This window comes from Ciconia boyciana, chromosome 4 (genome assembly GCF_034638445.1).
Source record: "Ciconia boyciana chromosome 4, ASM3463844v1, whole genome shotgun sequence".
NCBI classification, from domain to species: Eukaryota; Metazoa; Chordata; class Aves; order Ciconiiformes; family Ciconiidae; genus Ciconia; species Ciconia boyciana.
In genome coordinates this window covers 39390582-39413370 of record NC_132937.1, presented here as the reverse complement: position 1 = coordinate 39413370, position 22789 = coordinate 39390582, and the positions used below count along the sequence as shown (strand labels likewise).

Below are 22789 nucleotides of genomic sequence, written 5' to 3'. Positions count from 1 at the left end.
TCATAATAACTACAGAGTTAAACAAAAGTCTTCATTACTCAAAATGGAAGATAACAGACAACCTAGTCATATAGTCAGACTTTCCATTAAAAATATTGAATCTAAATTCAATGGCAAAGTTATCCTGAAATAAAACCAAAATATTCAGGATTTACCTTCCCATTCTGTTGGAAAGTCAACCATTTCATATGGATATGCTTGCCAATTTATTGCTTCTACAAATCTTCTTTTGGGTATAATACACCTTACAGCAAAAAATAAAAGAATAAAAAAGTAAAAAAGGGCAGTTAAATATATTTCTAAATAATATTTAAATTGCTGATTATGTTATTGCTTTGAACAAACTGTACTTATTCACACAAGTGCAATGATGTCTACAGGATAAAAATGAAGGATTAAAATACTGAGAAAATTATTACCATCTTGTTGTGGTTTAACCCAGCAGGCAGCTAAACACCACACAGCTGTTCGCTCAATCCTCCCCGCACTGGGACAGGGGAGACAATTGGGAAAAAAAAAAAAAAAGTAAAATTCATGGGTTGAGATAAAGACAGTTTAATAGGACAGAACAGGAAGGAAAAATAATAATAATGATAAAAGAATATACAAAATAAGTGATGCACAACGCAATTGCTCACCACCCTCTGACCGATGCCCAGCCAGTTCCTGAGCAGTGGTCACTGCCCCCCGGCCAACTACGCCCAGTTTATATACTGAGCATGACGTCATATGGTATGGAATATCCCTTTGGCCAGTTTGGGTCAGCTGTCCTGGCTATGCCCCCTCCCAGCTTCTCGCTGGCATGGCATGGGAAGCTGAAAAGTCCTTGACTAGTGTAAGCATTACTTAGCAACAACTAAAACATCAGTGTGTTATCAACATTATTCTCATACTAAAATCAAAAGACAGCACTATACCAGCTACTAGGAAGAAAATTAACTCTATCCCAGCTGAAACCAGGACAGTATCTACGCCTTATTCTATACCATCTACATCATGCCCAGGTCTTACAATTTCCAACACATTCCAATTGATCACCACCACTTTTCCTGTCTTTTGATATATACACACAGATATCATTCCCTGGGTCTATGGGCCATCCCTCTAAAATGTACGTTGAGTTCATTTAGTCCATGACTTTGGGCTCCATCTCTCATAACAGTCCTTCAGGGCAGGAGAGATGGTGTGTGGGGTTGGATTGTTGCCTGCTGAAGCCAGTTCTGGTTCCATCACTGCTGCACTTTGCTTGCTTTCATCAAAGCTCATTCTTCATTAATCTGGGTGATTCTTACTGTAATACCCTTGATATGGTGTATAGTAACCATAAAAGTGATGACATACAGTATTGTATAGCAATTAACATCATACCATTCAGTTCATTGGCTATTCTCACCCAAAATCAAATCCCCTTGAGGTACACAGAGGACTTCCCCATCCTCCCTCCTTACCCACCAAGTGCACCAAGGTCCTTGAGCAAAAGCAATCCCATGAATGGGCTTGCCTTTGCCTGAAGCAGGAGTAACCCAGACTGTCTTCCCCAATATAGTTTTTATATACATTACAGGGACTTTATCCCCTTCTACAGTGCGTAAAAGTTTTGATTGGGCAGGGCCAGCTCGACTGACAGATGCCCAAGTGTTGACTAACCAGGTGGCCTTTGCTAAATGTGCATCCCAATGTTTGAATGTCCCACCACCCATTGCTCCCAGTGTAGTCTTTAACAGTCCATTGTATCGCTCAATTTTCCCAGAGGCTGGTGCATGATAGGGGATGTGATATACCCACTCAATGCCATGCTCTTTGGCCCAGGTGTCTATGAGGTTGTTTCAGAAATGAGTCCTGTTGTCTGACTCAATTCTTTCTGGGGTGCCATGTCGCCATAGGACTTGCTTTTCAAGGCCCAGGATAGTGTTCCGGGCGGTGGCATGGGGCACGGGATATGTTTCCAGCCATCCGGTGGTTGCTTCCACCATTGTAAGCACATGGCGCTTGCCTTGGCGGCTTTGTGGGAGTGTGATGTAATCGATCTGCCAGGCCTCCCCATAGTTATATTTCAGCCACTGTCCTCCATACCACAGAGGCTTTAACTGCTTGGCTTGCTTGATTGCAGCACATGTTTCACATTCATGGATAACCTATGCAATAGCGTCCATGGTTAAGTCCACCCCTCGATCACGAGCCCATCTATATGTTGCATCTCTTCCTTGATGGCCTGAGGGGTCATGGGCCCACCAAGCTATAACTAATTCACCCTTATGTTGCCAGTCCAGATCCACCTGAGCCACTTCAATCTTAGCAGCCTGATCCACCTGCTGGTTGTTTTGATGATCTTCAGTGGCCTGACTCTTGGGTACATGAGCATCTACGTGATGTACTTTTACAACCAGGTTCTCTATTCAGGCAGCAATATCTTGCCACAATGCTGCAGCCCAGATGGGTTTGCTTCTGCGCTGCCAATTGTTCTGCTTCCATTGCTGTAACCACCCCCACAAGGCATTTGCCACCATCCATGAGTCAGTATAGAGATAGAGCACTGGCCACTTTTCTCATTCAGCAAGGTCTAAAGCCAGCTGGATGGCCTTTACTTCTGCAAAATGACTCGATTCACCTTCTCCTTCAGCACATTTTTTACACCTTGCCCTGCCCGGACTGGCCCAAGGGCTACTGCATGAACTGCAGCTTAATGTGTTCAAAGGCTTGTTCTTGCTCAGAGCCCCATTTGAAATCGTTCTTCTTCCAGGTCACTTGATAGAGAGGGCTTACAATCAGACTGTAATTTGGAATATGCATTTTCCAAAAACCCACAACGCTTAAGAAAGCTTGTGTTTCCTTTTTGCTACTTGGTGGTGACATGGCTGTTATTTTGTTAATCACATCCATTGGGATCTGACGACGTCCATCTTGCCATTTTATTCCTAAAAACTGGATCTACTGTGCAGGTCCCTTGACCTTACTTTGTTTTATGGCAAAACTGGCTTTCAGGAGGATCTGGACTATTTTCTTCCCTTTCTCAAAAACTTCTTCTGCTGAATTGCCTCACATGATGATGTCATCAATATATTGCAGATGTTCTGGAGCTTCACCCTGTTCCAGTGCAGTCTGGATCAGTCCATGGCAAATGGTAGGGCTGTGTTTCCACCCCTGGGGCAATCGATTCCAAGTGTACTGAATGCCCCTCCAAGTGAAAGCAAATTGTGGCCTGCACTCTGCTGCCAAAGGGATTGAGAAGAACGCATTAGCAATATCATTTGTAGCATACCACTTGGCTGCTTTTGACTCCAGTTCGTATTGAAGTTCCATCATGTCTGGCACAGCAGCACTCAGCGGCAGCATGACTTCATTCAGGCCACAATAGTCTACTGTTAGTCGCCACTCTCCATTAGACTTTTGCACTGGCCATATGGGACTGTTAAAAGATGAACGAGTCTTACTGATCACTCCTTGGCTCTCCAGTCAACGAATCAGCTTATGGATGGGAATCAGGGAGTCTCGGTTGGTGCGATATTGCTGCCAGTGCACTGTTGTGGTAGCAGTCGGCACCTGCTGATCTTCAACCCTCAGCAACCCCACAACAGAAGGGTCTTCTGAGAGACCGGGCAAGGTGGGCAGCTGTTTAATTTCCTCCATCTCCAAGGCAGATATACCAAAAGCCCACCAGTACCCTTTTGGGTCCTTGACATACCCTCTCCTGAGGTAGTCTAGGCCAAGGATGCACGGAGCCTCTGGGCCAGTCACAATGGGGTGCTTTTGCCACTCATTCCCAGTTAGGCTCACTTTGGCCTCCAATACAGTTAGCTGTTGGCATCCCCCTGTCACTCCAGAAATACAGATGGGTTCTGCCCCTTTATAGCTTGATGGCATTAGGGTACACTGTGCACCGGTGTCCACTAGAGCCTTCTACTCCTGTGGGTGTGATGTGCCAGGCCATTGAATCCACACAGTCCAGTAAACCCGGTTGTGCCTTTCCTCCACCTGGCTGGAGGCAGGGCCCCTCTACTCCTGGTCATAGTATTTATTAATCACTGTGCTGGTTTTGGCTGGGATAGAGTTAATTTTCTTTATAGTAGCTAGTATGGGGCTATGTTTTGGATTTGTGCTGAAAACAGTGTTGATAATACAGAGATGTTTTAGTTGTTGCTAAGTAGTGCTTACGCTAGTCAAGGACTTTTCAGCTTCCCATGCTCTGCCAGGTGCACAAGAAGTTGGCAGGGGACACAGCTGGGACAGCTGACCCCAACTGACCAAAGGGCTATTCCATACCATATGATGTCATGCTCAGCAATATAAAGCCGGGGGAAGAAGAAGGAAGGGGGGGACGTTTGGAGTGATGGCGTTACTTGTCTTCCCAAGTAACCGTTACGCGTGATGGAGCCCTGCTTTCCTGGAGATGGCTGAACACCTGCCTGCCAATGGGAAGTAGTGAATGAATTCCTTGTTTTGCTTTGCTTATGTGCGTGGCTTTTGCTTCACCTATTAAACTGTCTTTATCTCAACCCACGAGTTTTCTCACTTTTACTCTTCTGATTCTCTCCCTCATCCTATTGTGGCGCTTAGTTGCTGGCTGGGGTTAAACCGTGACACTCACTTCTTGTAAATGCGAATCAAAAGTCCATTTATTAAGATCGGAAGTAAAATCAGCCCTTCTGCTCTGTCTGGGGAACTGCCCACTGGAAACCAGAGCAGCAATTTTCCTGGAAGAACCCCCTTTGGTGATTGTTTTTCCTTGCAACTCACGTACCCGTGCCTCTAGGGTCACGGTAGGTTTTCCATCCCACTTCCTCATGTCCTCTCCGTGGTCATGCAGATGAAACCATAGGGTGCCCTGTGGTGTGTACCCACTATATCCTCTCTCTTGAGCAGAGGAACGCTGACTCCTAATAGCTGAGATACTGGTCCATACAGGTGGAAAGTAGGACATATCCTCTTTGAGTTGATGGACCTCCTGGGACAGTTTTTCGGACAGTTTTTCCACAGCCGAGACACAGTCCCATAGGGAGAAAGAAAGACTTTCTTCGTATTGCCGGAGTTTACCAGCCAATTCATCCACTGGTTGTTCCTCTCCATCTTTCCAGGTCAGTATTGCCAATGAGTTGGCATATGACGAAGGTGCACTGCGCACCAACTTCCGCCAGATGGGTTGTGTGCACTGGACTTCATCTGGATCTGTAGATAACTGCTCGTTGTCCAGGTCACCATAAATCACCTCCAGCACAGCTAATTCCCTCAGGTACTGGATACCTCACCCCATGGTGGTCCATTTGACTGGGTGACATATAACATCTTCCTTGAAGGGATACCTTTCCTTCATAGCTGACAGGAGTCACCTCCAGAGGCTGAGGGCTTGTGCCCCTTTTCCAATTGCTTTGTCAATGCCCCCTTCCCTAGAAAGGGATCCCAGCTGTTTGGCTTCCTTACCCTCTAATTCCAGGCTACTGGCCCTGTTATCCCAGCTTCAGAGCAGCCAGGTGACAATGTGCTCGCCTGGACAACGACTGAAATCTTTTCACATATCTTGCAGCTCACTCACGGATAGGGATCGGGTGGTTACCACCGCATTTATGGGTTCTGCCTTTTCCTCATCCTGTTCTCGTGATGGCCCTGGTTCATCTACATCCCTTACTAAACAAGCTGATTTTCTTGTGTATTTCTTCTTGTGTATAGTGGTGACTGATACCAGCACGGGTTGGTTCTCTGGTTCAGCCACTGTGCCTGTTGCCGTGGTTTGAGTAGCTGCAGTGCTTGTCACAGGGGTGGATCTCTGGATGGTATTCTTAAACAGTTGTTTAACCCTAAACAAGACCTGAACGACATACAGAAGACATAGCAATAGGAACATGCTGGTTTGAACATACCAAGGATATTCAAAATTCTCAAGAGCTGTTGTAACTAGCCTGAAGGAGAAGGGGAAGGTGAAGGAGCGGGGGAAAGTGTCCCCCATAGATTGGTTCTCTGAGGAGAAATGTAAAGAGTGTAATTATTAATAGTTTCCGTGAGTGGTGGCTCCCGAGGTACGGAGGTGATTGCAATGCCGAGTATAAATACCAGATTAGTCTCACAACCAATAATTTTATCATATCATAAACCAGTGTTACACAGTTCAGCGTAATGATAACCTTGATCCAGCTCCCAGAGGTGATGATAAACAGCACAACAGGGAACATATACAGTAAGTAAGGTATTACATAACACAACTTTGAGAGCAAGCACGATAACTTTGAGAGCGAATGAATTAACTTTGTGACCAGCGACTATTAAACCAATATAATGAATGCTTATAACAAATTTGCCTTAACGCGCTTTGGTCAGAACTGTCGTTATCTCAACCCTTTGTGCCCAGCATTGGGTGCAAAATGACTGTTGTGGTTTAACCCGGCAGGCAGCTAAACACCACACAGCTGTTCGCTCACTCCCACCCCGCAGTGGGATGGGGGAGAGAATCAGGAAAAAAAAAAAGTAAAATTCATGGGTTGAAATAAAGACAGTTTAATAGGACAGAACAGGAAGGAAAAATAATAATAATTATAAAAGAATATACAAAATAAGTGATGCACAATGCAATTGCTCACCACCTGCTGACCGATGCCCAACCAGTTCCCGAGCAGTGGTCACTGCCCCCCGGCCAACTCCCCCCATTTTATATATTGAGCATGACGTCATATGGTATGGAATAGCCCTTTGGTCAGTTTGGGTCAGCTGTCCTGGCTGTGCCCCCTCCCAGCTTCTTGTGCACCTGGCAGAGCAGGGGAAGCTGAAAAGTCCTTGACCAGTGTAAACACCACTTAGCAACAGCCAAAACATCAGTGTGTTATCAATATTATTCTCATACTAAATCCAAAACACAGCACTATACCAGCTACTAGGAAGAAAATTAACTCTATCCCAGCTGAAATCAGGACACATCTAGATGTCAATTTGAAATGCTATGTATGTTAGTAACTTTTACAAAAGCCTGCATGTTCTACAGTTGACTTGGATTATTAATGACAAATATATTTCAACCCAAGTTATCCACCTTTGTCTATTCCTCCCTTTGAGAATGCTTCTCTGAAGAAGTGTCGATTGGTTTTCTATCAACTGTTTTTTCCTTCCCCCAGATATCTTCCACACCCTTGCTGGTGAGGGATCAGAAACTTGACACTGTTCTCGAGTCAAAAACCAGCACCAAAAGCTCAATGGTTAGCTTTGCAAAGCGGTCAAGCCACATCATCTCCAGTCACTGGCAACTGCTCTGTGCACATGAGCCTTTTCACATATGGTTGCAAACAAAATATTTTCTATGTTAAAAAATTAAAACTAGTAGGTAGCTCTCTGATGATAAGGAACATTCATTATATTAAAAGGGGAGCCAGTGTGGAGAATCTGGATCTACATCCCCCCCACAGATTCTACTACAGTCAAAGAGGAAGAATTAAGGTTCAACCGGTGATGTATTACACAGCAGACGGACTGTCAGATATCATGCTACTGTAAAGAGGAATAGATAGTGTATATTTCAGATTTTAAAAAAGTATTTGAAATATTTTTAACCACTGAAGACTTCACTTATGAAAGAGTATTTTAATTTGTTTTTAAATTAGCAGATACTGGAAATATGGGAAAGTTCCCAATCCCTCACAGGTGAAAATCCTAACAACATTCCCCAGGCTTTTTCTTCCAGCTTTTTCCCTCCCCGGGAGGCTGTTATGGAGAAATTTGACATTTTGGGGAAACACAAAGAAATATCTGCATAAAATATTTTCTTTCATAATGATGTGATTAATACAGTTCATTCCTTCAGTATGCTTTCAACAGTATTTCGAATTAAGTTATTTTAAAACTGATAGCAGTCAGGAGTTACAATTCACCCATCTCTAGTTAATAGCTAAACTGCATACTATTTTTCATTATTAAGTATTTAATACAGCAAAATAAGAAGAACTTGTATAGAAATGCTATTCATTTTTTAATTACCTTCTTTAGCTTTATAATATTTCTTTTTATTTTTAAGCAATGCATCAGTTTTGTTGACTTCTGTATCTAACATTTTTAGTGTCTGTTTCAGAGATACGCCATCAGGCAAAGAAAATACAGTGTAGCGTACTTTCATCTCCAAGATTAGATGTTTTTATCAGTGTTGAAAGATATATGATTTATATTTATTTGTTTTATATGTACACAATTCCTATATGCTGAATATATTATCCTTCATACACTTGATTTAAAATAATTTCATGGATAAATCAATTTCTCAAACTTTTATTTATCTATAAAGCAAAAGAAAAATACAGAATTACTTTCTTCCCATACAGAAGATTTCCAGAAAAGTAGAAGACCTATCTATCTATTTATGCCTGATCCTATGTAAGTCTCAGAATTAACACTCTTCTCCATTGCTGGAAAGTCACTGCATTTTACTGTTAGCACAGTGCCTTTTAAAAAACTGTCCATAATTTGAGTCCTACACAGGTAGGACAGTCTGAGTAAACTGACATAAGCAAAAGTAACAAAGGAGTGTATTTTTCTACCTGCCACCATGACATGTGATTGATGTTATATCTTTATTCATTCCCAAATAAAAAGTTCTTAACTAATCTACTTTTAACAAAATACACCACTTTTTATTCTGCTGTAAACTTGCACAAAACACATGTAAAAAATTCATTCTCTGTATTCCACAGTCAAATCACATTGTAGAGCCAAACTCAGAAAATTATTTCCCAAAGATGTTATTTTGAAGAATCACACAGTAGTGCTGGTGGCTTTTAAGCCTCTCTGCATTTGTGACGCACATACGACAGTAATTACCTTCAACTGTCTGATTTGCCTTGTCCCCTATGTTTCTTTGGCAGACCACCACTAACATAATTTATGTAGACTTTTCTACTGAAGATCACAGAGGCCTCTTTAGATTTAATTAAAACCTTTTACAGTTTAGAGAAGTGTTTTTTCATACTAAAGATATTGACTATTTTGCTTTATATTGATTTATTCCCACATTTTCAAAGAAATACTGTGGTCTTTGCTACTGCAAAGAAACTTCACTTATAAGCGGATACATATGAAGCAATTGCAAATAGCAATGTAAGAATCATTATTTACAGTTTTAACTTTAAAATTAACCTCATTTTCATGTTACCACTAGATCTTAGAAACACAGAAGAACAATTAATACTTTAGGTTTTTTAAATTGGGATTATATAAATCACAACATGTCCAAAGAATAACAGCCTCATAAAACAAAAAGCAGATTACTTCAGAAAGAATTTAACAGATGTACAGAATACTCACACAGAATACTCAGATACAACATTATTTACACAAAACACTGAAGTAGCCAAGATTTGCAACTTTACATGAGTTACAAGCAGGCAAATTGGCCAAGAAGTCTAAGTAATGGACAGATCTTTCAGCAAGTAATACAGTATTTACACATTTTAGATTTATATACTTTCTTACTGTACATATTTTCTCTAAGCCTTTCTGTCCCAGTCTATCTGAAAGTCCATGTGATGATTGAAGTGAATTTGTATAAAAGCCTAAAACCAAAAGTGTTTAACAGAAGTTAGGCAGCCTGCCGACATGAGAAAGGGGTAGCCAAAGCCAGCAAGGGGAAATAGTAAGTGAAATGTGAAGGCATAGCAAATGGCTTAATGGATTATTTTCTACATTTCTACAGCCTTGTCTATAGACTATGAAGCCTAGAAACTAAGTTATATTTCCACAACAAAAACATGGTTAACTGTAGAAATGCACAGATGTTATAAAACAAATATTTTAATTTTTCAATTTCTTCTAGGGAAGAGCCCCTCTTCTACGGACAAAAAAATCCTAGTTGTTTCCACTGCAGTCACTAAATCTGATATATCCACATTTGCATTAAGAAAAACCCACTGAAGAACCTGCCAGATCGAAATAAAGTTAAATAATGAATAATCCCAAGCTTGTGTTTTTCCATAACCCAATGAAAATTCTTCCCATATCAATTTCTTAAAACCATATATATTATTTTAAAGATCTCCATTAGCCCTAAATTTATTTTCACTGTTTACAAAATTGTTATTTGTAAAAGATTTCTCTGTTAATCTCCAAACAAGTTTGTCTAATGTGTACAGCTAGGACAAACTATGGCATGCATTATCAGCAAGAGGAGAAACTGGACCATCAACAGGGAACTGGATGGTTTTGGTACCTGAACTGAACGAGAGCCCTTCTGGCTGTGAAATATCAGTATGTTTTGCAGTCAGCAGATGGAAACAGGTCACACACTCACACATGGGCATGCATGGAGCTACTACATGAAAGCAACAATTCACAACTCCCATTCAAATCGAATCTCAGATGCTCATGAGAACTCAGGACTGGGACTCTTTTTGCTTGCTGATTTGCGCTGTCTGCATGGTAGGAGTCCATGGAAGAAACACTTTATTAATTACTTAAAGAAAAAAAAGTGCACGGTCTGAATATGCAGCCTTTGTTAAATTAAGACAAATAGACTCGATTTCAGTTGCACAGCATTGCTGTAAACTTTATGATGAAACAAGCAAATATTTTTAAAGCATATTTATTTACTGAAGCACTATGTACTTGGAAGGGATGATATTGTACTTCATTTACTAACAGTATTTTATTTCATAATTCGTAACACAACATAAACTTTTCCTAGTGGAAACAAAGATTTCTAAAAATTTTTTAAGCAGTATATTAAGAAGTTCACAAAATGGATCCCCCATTTTTTGTCTCGTCTGGTAACACCTCAACAAACTTTGCAATTTTTGCTAAATATGAAGCAGTACTTAAGTTAGCAAAGCAACTGAACTATCAGCACTTCTTCCCACAAAGCAGAGAATGAATTACTCCTCTAGAGACAACAAAAACTAGATTATTTCTCTACAGGCTGCAGGAGTGGCCCATCACCTTCAAAGCAAGATATGAATCTCTCATCTCTATTGTAGGAGAGAAAACAAAGAAACAAACAAAAAAGTTCTGTTGTGAAGAAAAGGAAAAGCAGCCCATTTAAAGGTAAACATAAATTTGTACAAGCCTAGATCCCTCCTTGGCATAGATTTATAGCTGAGTAACCCTGTTCATTGGTGACTGCCTTCATGTTACCTCACGGTCAGAATTCCAGTACTTCTGCAATAATAACCTTCACCTTAGGTAGGAAGTCAACATTTTAAGACAATATTTTTCTCCCAAAGAATTCTGATTTTATTTTTTCATAATTTAAATTTCTATAAAGTTAATTAATTTTTGCTAAGTGACAAATTAATAAGTTCCAATAGTTCATATTTATTCACACAATAAATCCATATTATAGTCTAAAATAAAATACAAAAAGTTTAATATTTGCACCTAACATCTATCACTTATGCATGTAGTTATATTTTCTCCAATAATTCACAGACTTGAAGTAATCTAAAACTCTATGCTTTATAAACTCATATTAGAAACTCATTTCAACTTTTAAGAGCAGCAAGTAAGGCCATAGGCTGCTTTGTTCTATGGTTCTGATTTCCATTAACCTCAAGAGAACCAGGATCAGTGATTTCCAGTTTTACAGTGATGCAGGATCAAGCAATATTAAACTTGGCAAATGCTGAATGAGCAAGTCCAAAGAAGCTGGAAGCACTTGGCACTCAGGGTCAAAATCATGCTTTGATTTTGCTATTTATATTTACATCTTATCAACAATACATTTGGCTTTATAGAGTTGTCTGCAAGCACTCTTTTCTTTCCAAAGGAAGATGTGTTTCTTCAGATTTCTACTGAAGGTTTGAAGTCAGGCCGATTGCTTCCATTTTTGGGAACACATACTGCCAAAGGAAAAGACTCACATGCAGTACAAGCCTCGCAGTCCCTTTTCACTTCCCAAAAGAAATGCCAGCTGACAGTGCCAGCGTTGTAGCCATACTGTCTTAGTATTACTTGCTATTTTGTATTAATTGCCATTCAAACTATCCCACACTGTGTACCAAAATAATTATTCCCACCTTGCTCTGATTTTCTATAGCATTTACAACTAATGTCCAATAAGGTGGAAACAGCTTGCAATGTTTAATTCACTTGGTTAACAGATTTTTCCAATACAATTCATTAAATATTAGTTGTATTCCACTAACAATGCGTTTGACGTGGTACAAAAAGATTAAGGGTAGGCTCATGTTGTAAGAGAAGCTAAAGATAGCCAAGCTAGTTTTAAGTGAGTTCACTTACATTCCAGAGACTGTTTCTGGTCAGTCACAGCAAATTCAGAGCTTTGATAATTTCTCCCACCTTCTCTCAGAGTTTGACAGTCTTACAGACACCTGCCCTGGCAGGTAACACTAGCCCAAATACTCTATACATTTACTGCAGCCTCTAGTTAATGTACCTTAAAAAAACCCTATAGCCTAAGTAGTTTAACACAGATAAGATCAGATTTACAGGTCTGGGCCTCTCGCAGGAGATTAAGCTTTTTGAGTTTGTTTTAATTGTCATGAAGTACTTACAGTCACCACAGAAGATGTCAAATTTTCACATGGAATATAGATGAGGAGAGAGCGCTAGCTTTGGCAGAGACATGTTCTAACATCATATCTTTTGTCAGAAAAGGGTATTAGCATAACAGCAGCACATCTGATGCTGTCCCAAAAGACTTTGCTTATCCTTTAAAATTTCCATTGATGAGGACTTTGCACATCTTGATAGGATCCACTGTCAGTTTCCCAGGGAAAGGGATCTGTATATAAATAATCTTCAAAAGCTTCTCTAGGATGCTCTGTTGGTCCTGTGGAGAAGTTCTCACTCTTGTAAATGTGACCAACACTACCATTCCAAAAGCATTATAGTATGGTGTCCTGGTTTCAGCTAGGATAGAGTTAATTTTCTTCCTAGTAGCTGCTATAGTGCTGTGGTTTGGATTTAGGATGAGAATAATGTTGATAACACACTGATGTTTTAGTTGTTGCTAAGTAATGTTTACACTAGTCAAGGACTTTTCAGCTTCCCATGCTCTGCCAGGTGCACAAGAAGCTGGGAGGGGGCACAGCCAAGATAGTTGATCCAAATTGGCCAAAGGGCTATTCCATACCATATGACGTCATGCTCAGTATATAAACTGGGGGGAGTTGGCTGGGGGCAGCGATCGCTGCTCGGAGATGGGCTAGGCATCGGTCGGCAGGTGGTGAGTGGTTGCATCACTTGTTTTTTTTGTTTTTCCCTGGGTTTTATTCCTCTCTCTCTCCCTCTCGTTATTTTCCTTTTCGTTACAATTTTCTACTATTTATTATTAACATTATTGTTATTATTATTATTTGTTCCAATTATTAAACTGTTCTTATCTCAACCCATGAGTTTTCTTACTTGTGCTCTTCAGATTCTCTCCCCCATCCCACCGAGTGAGGGTGGGAGGGTGAGTGAGCGGCTGTGTGGTGCTTAGTTGCTGACTGGGGTTAAACCACAACAGTCCTTTTTGGCCCCCAACGTGGGGCTCAAAGGGTTGAGATAACAACAGATCTGACCAGAGTGCGTTAAAACAAATTTGTTATAAGTGTCTATTATATTAGTTTAGTAGTCACTGGTCACAATGTCAATTTACTGGTTCTCAAAGTTGTGTAATGTAACACCTTACTTGCCGTATATACTCTGTATCAGTATTTGTGTGCTGCTTATCATCTCTGGGAGATGGATTAAGGTTATCGCTTTGCTGTACTGTGTAACACTGGCTTAGAGTATGATAAAATTGTTGTTCGTGAAATGGATCTCGTCTTTGTATTCAGCATTGCCGTCACCTCTGTACTTCGGGAGCCATCTATCGGGAATTATTGATAATTACACTTGTTACCTTTTATCCTCGGAGAGCCAACCTATGGGGGAGACACCTTCCTCCATCTTCCTCTCCCTCTCCAGGCTAATTACGATAGCTCCTGAGAATTTTGAATATCATTGGGATGTTCAAACCAGCATGTTCCTATTGCTATGTCTCCTGAATGTGTTTTACACCTTGTTTAAGGTTAAACAACTATTTAAGAATACCACCCAGAGATCTGCCCCAAGGTTGGATAGTTATGAGTGGCAGGGTGTGTGGGATAGCATGGGAAAATGCCTAGGACGGTGGGCACCTCCAGTGTTTTGGAACTTCACCCCTGAACAAGTGCAGAATCCTGAAAAACTAGTAGAATATTTGGAAAAAGTATGCTGTCACCCTGGCAATTCTAGGGAGACACAAATCACTGCAATGTGCTGGGGCCCGGCCCACGCCAACCAAGCCCTGTTCAACACTATTCAGTACTCTCAAGGGTAGGTCTCTGGAGAGAAGATCTCTGGATCTGACGAAAAAGGGACAGGCAACATGGATACTCCAGCCCCCTCTGCAACAGGAATGGCAGCTACTCCAACCCCCGCTGTGACAGGTACTGTGGCTATTTCAGCCCCACTTGTGACAGATAATGCAGTTGAACCAGGGAACCAACCCGTGTCAGTATCAGACGCCCCTATACACAAGAAGAAATCTTGGAAACGAAAGTCAGCTCGTTTAGTACGGGAGGATGAAAAAGCAGGACCATCACGAGGAGAGGAGGAGGAAGAGGAAGAACTCGTAAAAGAGATGGAAACAACTTGATCCCTATCCCTGAGTGAGCTGCGAGATATGTGAAAAGATTTCAGCTGACATCCAGGCAAGCACGTTATCACCTGGCTGCTCCAGTGCTGGGATAACAGGGCCAGAAGCCTGGAATTAGAGGGTAAGGAAGCCAAACAGCTGGGATCCCTTTCTAGGGAAGGGGGCATTGACAAAGCAATTGGAAAAGGGGCACAAGTCCTCAGCCTCTGCAGGCGGCTCCTGCCAGCTATGAAGGAAAGGTATCCCTTCAAGGAAGATGTTATATGTCACCCAGTCAAATGGACCACCATGAGGTGAGGTATCCAGTAGCTGAGGGAATTAGCTGTGCTGGAGGTGATTTATGGTGACCTGGACAACGAGCAGTTATCCAAAGATCCAGATGAAGTCCGCTGCACACGACCCACATGGCAGAAGTTGGTACACAGTGCACCATCATCATATGCCAACTCAATGGCAATACTGACCTGGGAAGATTAAGAGGGACCAACAGTGGATGAAGCAGCTAGCCAGCTCTGGGAATACGAAGAAAGTATCTCTTCCTCCCTTGTCTTGGCTGTGGAGAAACTGTCCCAGAAGGTCCGGCAACTCAAAGAAGATAGGTCTCACTCCCCACCTGTACAGACCACCATCTCAGCTTTTTGAAGTCAGTGTTCTTCTGCTCAAGAGAGAGGATATAGAGGGTACACACCACAGGGCATCCTGTGGTTTTACCTGTGAGACCATGGAGAGGACATGAGGAAGTGGGATGGAAAACCTACCTCAACCCTAGAGGCATGGGTACGCGAGTTACAAGGAAAAACAATCACCAAAGGGGGTTCTTCCAGGAAAATTGCTGCTCCGGTTTCCAGTGGGCAGTTCCCCAGACAGAGTAAAAGGGCTGATCTTACTCCTGATCTTAATGAAGGAGCTCCTGACTCGTATGTACAAGAAATAGGTAATGATACTATGACCAGGACTAGAGGGGCCCTGCCTCCAGCCAGGAGGAGGAAAGGGACAACCGGGTTTACTGGACTGTATGGATTCGATGGCCTGGCACATCAGACCCACAGGAGTAGAAGGATCTAGTGGACACCGGTGCACAGTGCACCCTAATGCCATCAAGCTATAAAGGGGCAGAACCCATCTGTATTTCTGGAGTGACAGGGGGATCTCAACAGCTAACTGTATTGGAGGCCAAAGTGAGCCTAACTGGGAATGAGTGTCAAAAGCACCCCATTGTGACTGGCCCAGAGGCTCCGTGCATCCTTGGCCTAGACTACCTCAGGAGAGGGTATGTCAAGGACCCAAAAGGGTACTGGTGGGCTTTTGGTATAGCTGCCTTGGAGATGGAGGAAATTAAACAGCTGTCCACCTTGCCCGGTCTCTCAGAGGACCCTTCTGTTGTGGGGTTGCTCAGGGCTGAAGAAAAACAAGTGCCAGTTGCTACCACTATGACTCTATGATTCCCATCCATAAACTGATTCGTTGAGTGGAGAGCCAAGGAGTGATCAGTAAGACTTGTTCACCTTTTAACAGTCCTTTTAATGGTCACTTTTAATGGCCAGTGCAAAGTCTAATGGAGAGTGGCGACTAACAGTAGACTATCGTGGCCTGAATGAAGCCATGCCACCGCTGAGCGCTGCTGTGCTCTACACCGCAGCTGGGGAGAATGGCCCTACCTGGAGCCTCTGGCAGAAAGCACCAGGGGAGACTTGAGGTTGACCCCTAGGGTTTTGGAGTCAGGGATACAGAGCATCGGAGGCACGCTATACTCTAACTGAAAAAGAGATATTGGCAGCATATGAAGGGGTTCGAGCTGTTTCGGAAGTGGTTGGTACTGAAGCACAGCTCCTCCTGGCACCCCGACTGCCGGTGCTGGGCTGGATGTTCAAAGGGAGTGTCCCCTCTACACATCATGCAACTGATGCTACGTGGAGTAAGTGGGTCACACTGATCACACAATGGGCTCGGATAGGAAACCCCCATTGCCCAGGAATCTTGGAAGTGATCATGGACTGGCCAGAAGGCAAAGATTTTGGAATATTGGCAGAGGAGGAGGTGACGTGTGCTGAGGAGGCCCCACTGTACAATAAACTGCCAGAAAATGAGAAGCAATACACCCTGTTCACTGATGGGTCCTGTCGTATTGTAGGAAAGCATCAGAGATGGAAAGCTGCTGTATGGAGTCCTATACGAGAAGTTGTAGAAACTGCTGAAGGAGATGGTGAATTGAGCCAATTTGCAGAAGTAAAGGCCATCCAGGTGGCTTTACACATTGCTGAATGAGAAAAGTGGCCAGTGCTCTATCTCTATACTGACTCATGGATGGTGGCAAATGCCCTGTGGGGGTGGTTACAGCAATGGAAGCAGAGCAACTGGCAGTGCAGAGGCAAACCCATCTGGGCAGCAGCATTGTGGCAAAACATTGCTGCCTGGGTAGAGAACCTGCTTGTAAAAGTACATCACGTAGATGCTCATGTACCCAAGAGTCAGGCCACTGAAGATCATCAAAACAACCAGCAGGTGGATCAGGCTGCTAAGATTGAAGTGGCTCAGGTGGATCTGGACTGGCAACATAAGGGTGAATTATTTATAGCTTGGTGGGCCCATGACACCTCACGCCATCAAGGAAGAGATGCAACATATAGATGGGCTCGTGATCGAGGGGTGGACTTGACCATGGACACTATTGCACAGGTTATCCATGAATGTGAGACATGCCCTGCAATCAAACAAGCCAAGCGGTTAAAGCCTCTGTGGTATGGAGGAAATGTGGCGGAAATATAACTATGGGGAGGCCTGGCAGATCGATTACATCACACTCCCACAAAGCTGCCAAGGCAAGTGCCATGTGCTTACAATGGTGGAAGCAACCACCAGATGGCTGGAAACATATCTCGTGCCCCATGCCACCGCCTGGAACACTATCCTGGGCCTTGAAAAGCAAGTCCTATGGCGACATGACACCCCAGAGAGAATTGAGTCAGACAACGGGACTCATTTCTGAAACAACCTCATAGACACCTGGGCCAAAGAGCATGGCATTGAGTGGGTATATCACATCCCCTATCATGCACCAGCCTCTGGGAAAATTGAGTGATACAATGGACTGTTAAAGACTACCCTGCGAGCAATGGGTGGTGGGACATTCAAACATTGGGATGCACATTTAGCAAAGGCCACCTGGTTAGTCAACACTAGGGGATCTGTCAATCGAGCTGGCCCTGCCCAATGAAAACTCTTACATACTGTAGAAGGGGATAAAGTCCCTGTAGTGCACATAAAAAATATGCTGGGGAAGACAGTCTGGGTTATTCCTGCCTCGGGCAAAGGTAAACCCATTTGTGGGATTGCTTTTGCTCAAGGACCTCGGTGCCCTTGGTGGGTAATGCAGGAGGATGGGGAAGTCCGCTGTGTACCTCAAGGGGATTTGATTTTGGGTGAGAATAGCCAATGAACTAAATGGTATGATGTTAATTGCTATATAATACTGTATGTCATCACTGCTATGGTTGCTATATGCCATATCAAGGGTATTACAGTAAGAATCACCCAGATTAATGAAGAATGAACTTGGATGAAACCAAGCAAAGTGCAGCAGTGATGGAACCAGAACTGGCTTCAGCAGGCAACAATCCAACACCACACACCATCTCTCCTGCCTCGAAGGACTGTTATGAGAGATGGAGCCCAAAGTCATGGACTAAATGAACTCAACGTACATTTTAGAGGGATGGCCCATAGACCAAGGGTATGTTATCTGTGTGTATATATGAAAAGACATGGAAAAGTGGTGGTGATTAATTGGAATGTATTGGAAATTGTAATACCTGGGCGTGACATAGATGGTATAGAATAAGGGGTGGATACTGTCCTGGTTTCGGCTGGGATAGAGTTAATTTTCTTCCTAGTAGCTGGTATAGTGCTGTGGTTTGGATTTAGGATGAGAATAATGTTGATAACACACTGATGTTTTAGTTGTTGCTAAGTAATGTTTACACTAGTCAAGGACTTTTCAGCTTCCCATGCTCTGCCAGGTGCACAAGAAGCTGAGAGGGGACACAGCCAAGATAGTTGATCCAAACTGGCCAAAGGGCTATTCCATACCATATGACATCATGCTCAGTATATAAACTGGGGGTAGTTGGTCGGGGGGCAGCGATCGCTGCTCCGGGACTGGCTGGGTGTTGGTTAGCAGGTGGTGAGTGGTTGCATCACTTGTTTTTTTTTCTTTTTCCCTGGGTTTTATTCCTCTCTCTCTCCCTCTCTTGTTATTTTCCTCTTCATTACAATTTTATTTATTTATTATTATAATATTATTATTATTTCAGTTATTAAACTGTTCATATCTCAGCCCATGAGTTTTCTTACTTGTGCTCTTCAGATACTCTCCGCCATCCCCCTGGGCGCAGGGAGGGTGAGTGAGCGGCTGTGTGGTGCTTAGTTGCCGACTGAAGCTAAACTACGACATATGGTTAGGCTGGTTTTGTCCTAAATTTTAATCCAGGATGTCAACTTAAATCTGACTCTCGATGCCATCTAGATTCTGCCATTCTTATAAGTATATGCTAAACAATGAAGTTTTTGCAAAAACAAGGTTTACTGTCCAAATATTCACTAACTAGCATTTGATCTATTACAATGTATACATAATACACAAGCGAACAAAAAACAAATAAAATTATGTCCAGAAGAAAGACCGTACATTATTCCTTGAAACAAGAGCCACATTGTTTATTTCTGAGAAAATTATTATTTCCTGGGTGCAGGAAAATTATTTACAGGCATACGGAACAGGAAAAACTGCTCAATATCCGTCTTGCTGTAGTCATGTATGTCTATAAGGAAATTAAACACCTTATCCTGTTAGATCAAGAAATTGTTGCCTGTTTCTCATGAGTTAAACAAGAAAGACTTAGAACAGCGCCTTCCAAACAGGAACAACTCAATCCTGCCCTATTTAACCCAACCGAACACAAATAATATTGCAAGGTAACCAGGCCTATATGTATTCATTCCAATTTCATATACCAATTTGTATCTTTTGTCTGCTAACCAGAACGATTTTGCACCTGTTAGCTGCTTTGTTTCTTTAGACAGATATATCCTGTATTTTGATTAATACAGAAGAATTTTATCCCTCAGCCCTCTCAAAAGACAATCCACTTTCATAACTGCTGTCAGACATCTAGAGCGTCCAGGATGCAACTCGATTCCGTTTCTCAGTTAAAAACAGTTATGCATATTAAAGTTTTTCAGTTTGGCACAAATGGCAGATATTTTTTCACTCCTCTTAAATCAAAAGGCCTGTGCTCGTGTGGGTCATTAGTCCATACTAATCACAGTTTTGCTTAACTGCTCCATTGCATCTATCCAGTCACTGATATAGTGAATGTACATACATACATATATACACATATGTATTTTCTATGACCCATTGCCTAATTATGCTTTCAGAAGAAATTAAGAATTACAGTAACATAAAATGTGCGATATAGATAATAGCAATGTTCAAATGAAATTTTCTCAGCCAAAGTGCTGATAATAATGATATGGCATCGATCAATGAGACTTTGGAAAAATACCTACATAACCAGCCAGGAAGGACTGGGGTGGGATGGGAGTGGGGAAAAAAAAAAAAAAAAAAAAGTCGTCTGAGTTTAAAAATGCATTTACTATAGTTAAAATGTGAACAACAAGTTTAAAAAAATGAAAATGGCACAAGCTTTGGGTTTTATTGTTTTTTAAATGCCTGCATATGCCTCCTCTCTCCTAATTGTAAGTCTATGCTATTTTTTGAAGACTGTTACTTCCCTAGTCTAGGACTCTGCCTTGCACATATCTGTCAACTACCCAGAAAACTAGGATGACAAACAATTAATACAAAAATTTGTCTAGAAGCTGTCTCTTTGAACAGGAAAAAAATATGTACATACTTGGGTTGTAAGGCTCATTGACACACCAAGTTGTAATTTCTGAAACTGGTGATGGAACAAATATTCTAATAATGATGCAACCAGTAACAGAAGAAAACACCAGGAGAGGTAACCTAATTATACAACGTGCAATGCTAGTAACTATTTCATTATCCATTTTCCTAAGGTAATCTACAACTGTAGATCTCACTGAAATCAGGAGTTGTGTCATGGTTTAACCCCAGCCAGCAACTAAGCACCACACAGCCACTCACTCACTCCCCCCACAATGGGATGGGGGAGAGAATCAGAAGAGTAAAAGTGAGAAAACTCATGGGTTGAGATAAAGTCAGTTTAATAGGTAAAGCAAAAGCCACGCACGCAAGCAAAGCAAAACAAGGAATTCCTTCACTACTTCCCATTGGCAGGCAGGTGTTCAGCCATCTCCAGGAAAGCAGGGCTCCATCACATGTAACAGTTACTTGGGAAGACAAAATGCCATCACTCCAAATGTCCCCCCTTCCTTCTTCTTCCCCCAGCTTTATATTGCTGAGCATGACATCATATGGTATGGAATATCCCTTTGGTCAGTTGGGGTCAGCTGTCCCAGCTGTGTCCCCTGCCAACTTCTTGTGCACCTAGCAGAGCATGGGAAGCTGAAAAGTCCTTGATTTAGTATAAGCACTACTTAGCAACAACTAAAACATCCCTGTGTTATCAACACTGTTTTCAGCACAAATCCAAAACATAGCCCCATACTAGCTACTATGAAGAAAATTAACTCTATCCCAGCCAAAACCAGCACAAGGTCTTTTCTTAATACACTGCTCCCTCCATTCAGTTTACTCAATAAGACCATACAGTACCATATCACTGTTAGTAAGGTCAGTCCCTTACAGAAAGAGCTTAGTACATTTTAGAACAAAGTCCTTTAAGGTGATCTTCAGAATGTTGTTGGTCTCTTCTTTAAATTACAAACAGTATTTCTGTTTGCTCTAATTGCCAAAAGTTTAACGATTTCTGTCTGGAATGTCTCTTAACTGTTTGTTTAAGTGTAAACAAGTATTTTGTCTAAATTAAAACAAGTTTTGCTATGGAAAGTTCAAGTTTTCAAAAAAAATTTGCAATAAATGTTTTACTGAAATAATATACTTCTGTTTTACAAACATGGTCAAAAAGTCTAGAGAATAATCTGTTCTAGCAAACCGTTACTGGAAGATGCCACTTTTTACTTTGGTCTTGGCAGAGGGGAAATCTGCAAAGAACAATCTGATATTTTTGTGATAAATAAAGCAAACACACACACACACACAGAAGTCAATGAGTTTTCTATTGAGTTTAATGGTATCAAGCCACAGCCAGAAATACAAAATATAAAATACTTGTAAAGAAAAAAAAGGCACTGTTCAGATCACTCAGAGAGAAACTTATGCAAGCTTGCAAAATATTCAGTGCAAACCATGCACTGTGTGTACCAGCATCATTTTATCCATCTCTGAATGGAATCACCTCAGAGATGAAAAGTTTCAAAATACATATACATACACACACATATATATAAATGCACCAGGAACATAACACAACCATTTAGAGGCTAGTAGAAGATAACATTTTTGGTATACAGATGTAAAGACAAGCTTAGTAAAACATCTGATTAAAACATTTGCATGTGGAAGGAGAAAGGTTTGCTTACCACCAGCATGGCAGTCTAAGTGCATGTTAGATTTCACAGAGTAATTCTGATACGCTCTCTCCATTGTTGTTGAATATTGCTTTGAAATCCTTCTGGATGGCAATCATGAACTCAACCCAAGATTGCCCCAAAATACAGTCTTTGGGCTGAGAGGGCTCTAAATTTTTACTAGGCCAGAAGACACTTTTTCAGTGCAGAACTATAAAAGTAATCTTGTGGGGTCTGGGTTAACATCTACATGCCAATCCAGAGATGTGGCACCAGCTCCTATAGATGCATCTAAACTAACATCTGAGGTGTTAGTTCATTGGATCTGGTGTGGCAGGAATCACTTGACTAAAATACTGCTATTGCTGGGTTGAGTTTGTTCATTGTTTACATGGTCCATGTCTATTTGCCTAGAACTCTGACAAATGCCTTTAATTTTAGAAATAATCGCTTCTGTCATTGTTCTCAAGGATGTGGATGCCATCAGTGTTCCTGAGGATATGGGTAGCATTACAGATACTATGCCAACACCTTAGAAATCCAGGTCATGGACAAGGATCAAAACATATTGTTTGTTATCTCTGATAGCCTGTGCTGCTGAAGAAAAAAAAAAAAAAATCACACTATTCTCAAAGA

At 41.7% G+C, this 22789-nt stretch overlaps 1 protein-coding gene across 1 annotated transcript in view; it reads right to left on the bottom strand.

Annotated features, from left to right (window-relative positions):
* The window catches only part of NDUFAF2 (NADH:ubiquinone oxidoreductase complex assembly factor 2), an 85905-nt gene that overhangs the window by 45521 nt on the left and 17595 nt on the right, over positions 1 to 22789 (bottom strand). The window contains exon 2 of the mRNA XM_072860356.1: positions 156 to 244. Within this exon, the coding sequence (XP_072716457.1) occupies positions 156 to 244 (89 nt within the window). The remainder of the gene's footprint in view (positions 1 to 155; positions 245 to 22789) is intronic.